This window comes from Chaetura pelagica, unplaced genomic scaffold (assembly GCF_000747805.2).
Source record: "Chaetura pelagica isolate M959 unplaced genomic scaffold, ChaPel_1.0 scaffold40, whole genome shotgun sequence".
Classification (NCBI taxonomy): Eukaryota; Metazoa; Chordata; class Aves; order Apodiformes; family Apodidae; genus Chaetura; species Chaetura pelagica.
The window spans coordinates 329,049-340,263 of NW_009952160.1; the positions used below are offsets into that span (position 1 = coordinate 329,049).

The 11,215-nt window shown below is 40.6% G+C and overlaps 1 protein-coding gene across 1 annotated transcript in view; it reads right to left on the reverse strand.

The window, feature by feature from the left end:
- Window positions 1-2,479, reverse strand: part of DAPK1 (death-associated protein kinase 1) — a gene marked incomplete at its 5' end in the record, with an annotated part of 43,743 nt that extends 41,264 nt beyond the window's left edge. Inside the window, one exon of the mRNA XM_010007220.1 lies at window positions 2,256-2,479. Within this exon, the coding sequence (XP_010005522.1) occupies window positions 2,256-2,479 (224 nt within the window). The remainder of the gene's footprint in view (window positions 1-2,255) is intronic.
- Between the last annotated feature and the right edge of the window lie 8,736 nt (window positions 2,480-11,215).

The window sequence follows — 11,215 nt, forward strand, 5'->3', positions numbered from 1 at the left end:
TTTAAATTCCAGAAAAAATAAGTGACACAAAATCTTGCCTGTGTCATGCTGTCTCATCTTAAAGTCATAAATGAACACAAGTCCCAGGAAAAATGCTATGTTCTAATCAGAAGGGAAAATGGTCACTTAAGATGGATTCTGAGGACTGCAAAATGGGTTATTTAATGAGCTTTCAGCTTTGTTTCTGTTTTGCTCTGTAAGAAAAAAAGAATGTCAGGGGAGTAGGTCCCTAAGAAAAAAGGTGAATATTAGAACCATAAAAACTAGGATTACATATTTAAATGCCTAAGCCTGTGATTAAAACTACAATCTTCTGCCTTTTCAATAGCTTTACATAATATAATAGTGATTTTGATAATTACAAAACTTTACAGGAATTAGTATATTCAGTTTGCAAAATGATCACTAATATGCCATCTTTCCTCTTCAATCCTTTAACTAAATAAATGTGTTACCTTTGTGATACCCCAAACAGGACTTTTTCAACTTGATGACTCACATAGCAGTTTGGAGAAGTGATAAAAAGCTTCCATCTGAAACTACATGGGGATTGTTACCTAGACAAAACAATGAGCTAAACTACAATGTAGATAGTTTCCGAAGCTTCATGCTATCAAGAATATCAAATATGAATACACATTGTCAGAAGCAATACCTGCTTCCATTCAATGAAAGTTAGTGGGTACACAAAGACACACAGAGCAACCCTGCTGCCAAAAGCTTCCAGCTCATTTAGAGAGGGAGGCAGGGAGGAGCGGAACAGTCCCATTCCTCCTACCCACTGTCCATGATTTGTGAGTCTTGCTCAGAGTTCTCAAATTCTGACACTGGCCTGATTTCATCTGGACAGACGGCAGAGAAGAAGGAAAGTGCTACAGGAGCAGCAATACACTGACAGTAAGGTTATAAACAGGAAGAATGTGGGAGCTAATATCAAGTGGGGACAGGAAGAAGCATTACACTAATTTTGCAGTGTGTATTCATGACACATCTAAGCAGTTCTGAACAAAAAACAGGAGTAGTAGATACTCTAACAGGATTATAAAGAAGTTTTCTTTCACACAGGATGATAATTTACCTTTTCTAAGGAAATATTTAGTTAAATTATCTTGAGTTAACAAACTAATGTCAGTGTGTACTTCAGGAACTAAAAAAAAATAAATCCAAAGTAACACAAGTACTACAGTAAACAATCAGATGCTGGACTGTAAGTATAAATGTACCTTCTAGCATAACAAAGCAGTATATAGACGAGAGAAAAGATAAAACTCCAAAAGTTACTTCCTAATTTTAATTTGAAATCTAAATTGTAAATCTACACGTTACTGAAAACATGCAACATTAAAGTATCCTTATAAGGTTAAATGGAAGTATCACTTACCAAAGCTAGCAAAGTGGAAGACATAACCCACGTAACAGAAATCAAATGAACAGCCAATGAAGAGGCACAAGTGCTGTCCAAGATTCTGGTACCAAATAATTTGCTTCCATGAAATACTTACTCTAAAGCACATTTAATTCATACATAACAAGTATGGCAATAACAGTGTTAGGCATAAAACCAATGTAAAGTCATGCATGTCCCACCAGCAGACACTGACAAAGCGCAACAGGTGAGTAATGCTTAATTTCTAAATTTGCAATCTTTGAGGAACCTGAGGCAAGACTTGAAAGAATGCAGAAGTGCTCTCTGCCAACATATTTACCTCAATCCACTACCAATAATCTTGGTAGAAAAATGGGAACTAAAACAAGGTTATGAAAGTTCAGTTTACATTTCAACAGGACAGAACTAGGAATATTATGTTCTCTGTTTCGTGGGTTAAAAAAAGAGAAAAAGCATTCAGTGATGTGACTTTACAGTAATACAAAACACAGTAAAATTTACTAAACGAACCTCCACTTAGAATCTCTATTTCCCTCTGTTCTTATCTTCAAATCAGTTTATTTAGCCCCAAGCTATTCTTCTGGATCCAAAACACCAACAATGAATGAAGTAATGAGCACAAAAAATTCCTAAATATACTAGATTTTTTTTAACCTTTGTAGTCACTTACAGTGAAAAATACATGTAGACATCAAGAAGCTACAACACTGACTTAAAAATACAGAATTCACAGGCTATTATCTGCCTTCTTTTGGAGTGGTAAGGAACATCCATTAAATCACTGTGATTCTCAGAAAAAGCATAAATTCTTTTCAATTGAACAAACAAATATTTTGTTACTCCACCCCCGGTCTCTAGAGATACTTACAGTTCCAGAATAAGAATGACATCTGTTTTGCTCTCATAAACATCATGCAGCGTGATCACATTAGGATGTCTAATCTCTTTCAGTATGCCAACTTCTCGTTCGATATCTTCCCGGCTCACTCCACGTCGACTGGACTTTGTTCTTCGTTTCTTGATGAATTTTGCTGCAAATTGCTGACCAGTGCTTTTTTCACGGCATTTTTTCACTACAGCAAACTGCCCACTGAAGAAAAACACAAAACCAGCAAAAGCAAACAAACAAACAAACAAAAAAAAGGGAAAGAATGAAGATTAGCATTTGGTTTGAGGAAGCTTACAGGTAAATGTATCCTCTGTTTTCTACTGTGGGGGAAAACAGCTGTACCTTTGAGTTATAAACTCCGCAAAAATGTATTACTGCCCTTTTTGCAATCTGGAACAACAGCTGAAAAAAAAACAACTAGTGAAGGCAGAAAACCTAACGTACCACTGTTACATCACACAAACATACAGACATAGAATCACAAAACCATAAAATGGTTTGGGTTGGAAGGGACCTTAAAGTTCATTTAGTTTCAACCCCCCTGCAGGCACATCTCCCACTAGACCAGGTTGCTCAAAGCCCCATCCAACTTGGCCTTGAACACTTCCCAGAAGGGGACATCCACAAGCTGCCTGAGCAACATGTTCCTGTGTCTCACCACTCTCACATGCACATATACCCACACATCTAAGCATAACTGGAAGTAAAAGATAACACTTGTATAGACCATTGGATTTTTGACTAATACATGCATCAGGGGTTACTAGGGAAAAGTAATGGTTTCTGGATTTCTCCTTCCACGTGCATTTTGAGGATAACTTCTTTTGTTCTGCAAGAGACAGTCCTTAGTTTCTTTCAATCTATACAATATGTCACCATTCATTTAATTCTATCCTCAAGTTTGTTTTTTTAAAAGTTTTTAAAATAATAGAAGGTTTCAGGACACTGCTTTCATTTTTACTTTTAAAAGTGTTGACTAAAAATAATTACAATTATTGCACCATCTTGCTAAGTGGGAAGAATCTAAAGTCGAGAAAAGTACTGAGGAACAAAAAAAACCTGCAATTGCATGACAAACCAGAAGAAACCCCAAGAAGCTGCTGATTCCAGCATGTTATCATTGATGTATAAAAGCCTGTTGCTGCTACATGTACACATTGATTCTGACCAGAAATCTCCAGGAATGTAATGTTAATTTAAAACAAGAACAGGATTTCTAATACTGCTGAGTTTTCTTTCAAGTTTTCTTAATCTCCTATTGAGGGCTGTCTAACAAGCCTCTTCTTGGTTAACTTCACTGTTATGACAAATTCTTTTTACAAAGGTATGGAGTGATAGGACAAGGGGTAATGGCTTTAAACTGGAAGAGGGTATATTTAAGGGTAGACATTAGGAAGAAATTCTTCACTATGAGGGAGGTGACACACTGGAACAGGGCAGCTGTGGATGCCCTCTCCCTGGAAGTGTTCAAGACCAGGTTGGATGGGTCTTGGAGAAACCTGGTGCAGTGGGAGGTGCCCCGGCCCATGCAAGGGGGCTGGAACTAGATGATCTTTAAAGTTCCTTCCAACCAAAACTACTCCATGATTCTATGATAATTCACAGAATTACAGAATGATACCAATAAGAAAAGTTTCTGAAGTTAGCCTATCACCCTGTTAACTAAAGAAGTGATATCCCCTAAAGAAGAGAGAGTGGTTAAATCAAAGCTAAGCTTAGTAGGCTTGACTGTCTACACAACAATGTAATATGTGTAATTCCATCCAGCACCTGGAAGAGAACCTAACCTCTATTAGTGGTTAATTAATTACAACTGACAGAGAGATCTCTTGGAAGGTGCATCACCTGCAAAAAGACCATCACTTAATGACTAAGTGGCAAGTAGGAACTGCTCAAAGCTTTGTATGTCATGTGTGCACACAATGCATAATACTACTTTATTGGAGAATGAACATGTGACAAATAACACTGACAAAGTAATTAAACAATTAAGGAATGTGTGTCAGATAGAGAATAAAATATTGTAACCAATCAGCAGCAGTGTTATGCAATAAACAAAGATAATAAAATGCTGTAAGGGAAAATAACAGTAATGATTTTTGAATGTAGAGGGCTGAGCAGCTGAGAAAACTTTATGCTGCTAGGTCACCACTGCCACCATTTCTATGCTGACCCCATACAGAACCTCAAGCGACAAACTGCCTTGAACTGGGACACAAAGTTGGGCAAGGCTAAATGACTGTAACCTGCAGAAAAGAGGGTACAGATGGATACTCTTCTATGAATTCTTAGAAAGGGACTCATAAAGTAGAAAACACCAGATGGGAAGCCTTTGAAGGCAGCCATGGGCTGTAAGAGAAGTAAACCCTGGAAAGAAGTAGTCAGTATTAAGTTTTGAGGTTTGGTTTCATGTCAATATTATAATCACCAAGTTTAGTTCTTAATGGTTCCATGAAAACAGTTTAAGAAGTTGTGAGATGGCTTCAAGTTTCATGAAAGAAATCCTTGCCTTGAATTCCTGCTCCCACCCTCATCTCACCTTGCCCAAAGTCTGCACTAAGTTGTTATGGGCCAGGTCCAGCAGACAGGTCCCTGTGGACAGAGCAGTGCTATAGACCTCACCATATCCTCTTCCTCACTACACATAGATTGGAATACCTGCTTCATTTGCCTAAAATTAGTCACCTAGTGCTATCTGAGATGTTCTTGGACACCTGAGATGTTCATATGGGACTGGCAGGTAAGGGAAAGATCTGTATCATGCTAAACTGGCAGCAGAGGGCTAGAAACATATTCTAAGGTACATCAAGCCTCTCTGCTTGGCTCTGTTCAACTCCACAACTCTTCCTGCAATTGTGGCTCTTTGACCTCCAAAATCCAAGCAATTTTGCACTATGGAGCAGCCAGCCAGAGTGGAGCATGCACGTTGGTATTTGCACTCCTGCAGAGTACTGCTGTGTCTGCTTACAGCAGGGAAAAGCAACAATTCTCTCACCCTCTCTCCTCACATGCACATCTCTCCAGATTTACTCAGCTTTATTAAGAAAGCAATCAGCTTTTCAGAAAGTTCACAGTTCCAGAGAAACTGCAAAGTTGGGCAGTAGACAGACACAGGCATCACCACAACTCCAAACAGTTACTCAACCTCACAGGTCAGAAGGAAGTAACAGGCCATTGCTCAGTTTTTGGCCACCTGGCTGGCTTTCAGACTGGAAGCCCAAACTGTCTGATAGAGGAAGAATAATATTTCTGCTTATGATTCATCCAAAGGCTTGAATCCTGTGTGGTTAACCACTTTCTTACTGATGCTTATTTTTTTAAGTCTGGCAACAGCTACCACTTTATTTAAAAAACAGACAAAGAAAACAAAACCAACAATAACAAAACAGCAGAACTAAAAACCAACAAAACAAGAAGAGATTTAGATTAGATTTTAGGAAGAAATTATTTCCTGTGAGGATGGTTAGACACAGGAACGGGTTGCTAAGAGAAGCTGTGGATGCCCCATTCCTGGAAATGTTGAAGGGCAGGTTGGATGGGGCTTGGAACAACCTAGTCTATGAGGAGGTGTCCCTGCCTGTGCAGTGGGATTGTCTCTGGATGATCTTTAGGGTCCCTTACAACACAAACCAGTCTGTGAATCTGTGAAAAAAGCCACACAATGCAAACCAAACACAACAGACAACAGCAAAACCTAGTACACTAAAAATCAAAGGTACTGCTAAAATAATCTCTGGAGAGGTGGGAACTGGAAAGTCTCAAGTACATGGACATACAATACATTTTGATATCCAGGAATACTTAATTATAAAAGTTGACTGGGATTAAGTGTTATCTCAATTTCACTGATGATGCATGCATCATCCACTGAGTTTTGCAAAATTCTGGTATTTTAATTTTTGAACTTTAGCCTTCACTGAAAAGTGTAATGCATTTTGGGCTTCTTTCTAAATAAAATCATTTTGCAAACATTTTAAAACATGAACTGGCTGTGTCCTTAAAAGGTAAATAAAGATGAATTTTCCACAGTATCATTCATATTTTAATTACAGCATTCCCCAAACCCACTTCATATTTCTTTCTTTTAAGGCTAAGACTGTTTCATCTTATTTTAGCAATGTGTGAAGTATGACTTTACAACATGATACTGACCTACTGAAACAAAGGGGATCAAGTAAGACAAGTAGGTCATCTCTCTCCTCCTCTTCTGAGCTATGTAGCTTTGTTTTTTCAGTCTTCGGCTTTTTCTACAACTACAACCACCTCTTTGAAGGATATCCTGAGCTATCAAAATTTAATGTGTTATCAGTATGTTTTAAAACCACATGATTTTATAAGAGTGGTCCCATCCGTGTTTTATTAGGATGTCAGTTTCCAGAAATCACTGACATTGCTCCAAGAAAGTTATCAACTAACAAGTATCTAGAATAAGTTCCAGTTCGACACCAAGTAACCTTCTTATTGTTGCTGTTGTGGTATTCAGCACATAACCCCACAATTAGCCGTTTGTTATTAAATGCTGTACATGCTGATCAAACTTAAGCTGCAATCAAAAGGGCTATTTCATGTCTGGGATCCTTAAGCCATGCTATTTTACAACTCCCTCTAAACTCCTGTTTGAAAACAGAGGAGAGGTGTAAATCAAAGGGGATTTACTGGGCTTTAACCTGCAAAGCTGTAGTGACAAGCTGTTATAAGTCAGCTCTGTATGGGCTGACACATTTACATTCAGAAATATTCTACCACAGATCCTACAGTTTCAGATCCAGCATTCACTCATAAAGCATCTTCAAAGCCAGAAAAGACCTTTAGTTTCTTAAGTTCTCTTGCTTTTGCAGGTTTGATTTTAAATGGGTGGGGTATAAAAACTACTGCTATTTTAGAATTGTAGAATCATGGAATAATTTTAGCTGAAAAAAAACCTTTAAGATCAAGAAGTCTAACCATTAATTAAGCACTGCTAGGCCCACCACATCTACATGTATTTTAAATACCTCTAGGGGTGGTGATTCCATTTCTTCCCTGGGAAATCTGTTCCAGTGCCTCATAGCCCTTTTGGTGAAGAAATTTTTCCTAACATTCAATCCAAGCCTCCCCTGGCACAACTTGAGGCCACTTCTTGTTCCATTGTTTATTACCTGGGAGAAGAAACTACCCCCCTCACTTCACTACAACCTCATTTCAGGTAGCTGTATTGAGTGATAAGGTTTCCCTTCAGCCTCCTTTTCTTCAGACTAAACAACCCCAGTTCCCTCAGCTGCTCCTCATAAGACTTGTGTTTCAGACCCTTCACTAGCTTTGTTCTCTCCTCTGGACAAGCTTCAGCACCTCAATGTCCTTGTTGTAGTGAGGGGTCAGAAACTGAACACAGTGCTAAAAGTGTGGCCTCACCAGTGCTGAGGACAGAAGAACAATGACTTCTCTGGTCCTGTTGGCCACACTATTTCTGATACAAATCAGGACGCCATGCAGGACCTGGCACTTGGCTTTGTTGAACCTCATGCAATTGGTCTCGGCCCATTGATCCAGCCTTTTCAGGTCCTGCTGTAGATCATTCCTACCCTCAAACAGATCAACACGCCCACTCCACTTGGTCTCATTTGCAAACATACTGAGGATGTACTCGATTCCCTTGTCCAGATCACTGATAAAGATGATAAAGAGAACTGGCCCCAGTACTAAGCCCTGGGGAACACCACTTGTGACCAGCTGCCAACTAAATTATAAGAGACAATAACACTGAAAAAAACCCAGAAGTAAATTCCAAGCTCACACTTAATGAAGTACCTGACATAATGATTTTTCCATGGGGCAAAACCAGGTTAAACAGTGAAGCAGGGTGACAGCTTGACACAAGAACAAATACTTCTGCTAATAACAGTAATTTGGTTTGTGATCTTGGAATTCTTTACACAACAAACAGTTAATTACCACCCTAGGTCTACTCTTTGCCAGTGATTTTCCAGACTTGCTTCTGAACAAGTACTTCTGCCATTACCTCATCATGACATTTCTCCATCTATTTTACATCATAAAATGGCACATGGTGTTCTGCAATTCATACGCACATATATGCATCAGTTATATAGAGAGGTGATGGAATTAACAATAAAGCACCTATATCCTACCCTTTATTGGTCCTGTAACAAAACAACTACTCATTCACATGAATTATGGACAGTTTTAACTACAAAGAAGGAAGTTGTAGAATCAAAGGCAACTAAGTCCTTTCATTTTTTCAGGAGGATGATCACAGTGATTAGGGGTAGTAGACACCTTCTGTTCCTCCCCACTCCCAGCCTTCTGTACCAGCTCTTCACAGCTTGCTCCTTCTGCAAGGGCTGAAACTTTTGCCCCAAGAAAAAGAGGTCCAAATGGAACACAGAGATGCTCAAGTAACCCCCAGGAACCAATTTTCTAGTATTTCGTGCTACAATAGGGCAAGGAAAGAGAAATTCTCCATACTATTTTTGGAGGACTACATTCAAAAGACAAAGTTTAATGGGTACAGGGCACAGGAATAAGGAAAAGGCATCCTGAAATGTTTTTGACATGAGCACTTTTTTTTCTATTATAAAATTTTTGCATTGACTGTTCAACTCTGAAAATACTATACACTAAACCCAACTGCTTTTGCTATTTGCTTTACTGCTTTCCTATTTAAAATTATACTACTCCAACAAAACAAGACATACATAATACTACTATGTTAGACTGTGAAAGAAACTAAAACTCAACCATAGAGCCATTTGTTTTCCCAATAAAACAGTTACTTACAGACTGCAGACACCTCTTGTCTTTCCTTAGGAGATCTGCAGCAGGAAAGGCCAATGAAGCAGGTGATTCCCTCTCCCAGCAGTGTCTCAGTGTCAGTCAACTCTGCCAGTCACCACTACCACTACCACCCACATACTGCTGCCTGTCATCAAGGGCATCCGCACTTCTTCTGCTAATAAGGTTGTGTACTGGGTTTGTGTGGCAAGGTTTTGGTAGTGGGAGAGACTACAGGGGTGGCTTCTGTGAGAATCACAGACTAACAGAATCAACATGGTTGGAAAGGACCTTTGGGATCACCAAGTCCCAATTGTCAACACAAAAAACCCCAAATGAAAGTAAACAACCACACACACTCCACCAAAACAACAGCCACAAAAGCCCTCACAACCTTGGCCAAAACAGCATGCCCTGAAGCACCACATCTACATGTTTCCTGAATATTTCCAGGGATGGTGATTCAATAGCCTCCTTGGGCAGGCTGTTCCAGTGCCTGACCACTCTTTCAGTATAGAAATTCTTCCTAATAGCCAATCTAAACCTCCCCTGCTGCAACTTCAGCCTATTTTGTCTGGTCTTGCTATTCACTTGGGATAACAAACCAACACCCACCTCCCTAAAACCACCTTTTATGAAGTTGCAGAGGGTGATGAGGTCTGACCTCAGCCTCCTCTTCTTCAAACTAAGTATGTGTAGTTCCCTCAGACGCTCCTCGTATGACCTGCACTCTAGACACTTCACCAGCTTGGCTGCTCTTCTCTAGACACACTCCAGCACCTCCATGTCCTTCTTGTAGTGAGGGGCCCTGAAATGAACACAACTTTTGTGGTGTGACCTCACCAATGCTGAGGACAGGGAGACAATCACTTCCCTTTTCTTGCTGGCCACGCTATTCCTGATGCAGGCCAGGATGCCATTGGCCTTCTTGGCCACCTGGGCACACTGCTGGCTCATGTTCATCTGGCTGTCCACCAGCATCCCAAGGTCCCTCTTTGCCAGGCAGGTCTCCAGCCACACGTCCCCAAGCCTAAGCCCTGAGGGACACCACTGGTGACCACCCACCAACTAGATTTGACTGCATTTACCACAACTCTCTGGGATCAGTCATCCAGCCAGTTTTTTGACTCCGTGAAGAGTACACTTGTTTATGCCATGATTCACCCGCTTCTCCAGGAGATGCTGTGGGTGATGGTGTGGAAGGCCTTACCAAAGTCTAGGTAGACAAATTCCACAGCCTCTCCCACATCCAATAGGTGGGTCACATGGTCAGAGAAAGAGCTCAGGTTGGTCACACTACACCTCTGTTTCATAAACCCATACTGGCCAGCGATGATCCCCTGACTGTCCTGCACTTGTTGTGAGAGCTCACTTGACTCTCTCCATTATTTTTTCTGGTACTGAGGGCCAGACTGACAGGCCTATAGTTCCCTGGATCCACCTTCCAGGCCTTCTTGTAGATGGACGTCACATTAGCCACCCTCCAGTCATCTGGGACCTCAGCTGTTCAACAAGATGGTTGAAAAATGACAGACTGAGGCTTAGTGAGCTCCCCTGCCAGCTCCCTCAGTACTTTAGGGTGGATCCCATCAGGCCTCAGAAACTTCTGTGTGTCCAGGTGCAGAAGCAGATAATTAACTAGTTCCTTTTGGACTACTGGGGTGTTGTTCTCCTCTCTGTCCTTATCTTCCAGCTCAGGAGGCTGAACGCCCTGGGGGTAGCTGGTCTGACTATTAAAGCCAGAGGCAAAGAAAGCATTAAGTATCACAACCCTTTCCTCATCCTTGTTAGCAATGTTGCACTTGATTGCAGTAAGGGATAGAGATTCTCCCTGGCTCCTTTTTATTGTTGATGTATCTGTAAAAACTTTTTTTGTTGTGCCTTATGTCAGTAGCCAAGTTGAGCTCCAACTGGGCTTTTGCTTTCCCGATTTCCTCTCTGTATGACCTAATGAGATCTCTGTACTCCTCTTCAGTTGTCTGTCCCTCCTTCCAAAAGTGATAAACCCTACTTTTTTCCTAAGTCCCAGCAAAAGCTCTCTGTTCAACCAGGCCAGTCATCTTCCCTGCCCTTTAGTCTTGCGACAGCCTGCTCCAGGGCCTTTAAGATTTCCTTCTTGAAGCCTGTCCAGACTTCTGGACCCTTTTGCCCTTTAGGACTGTCTCCCA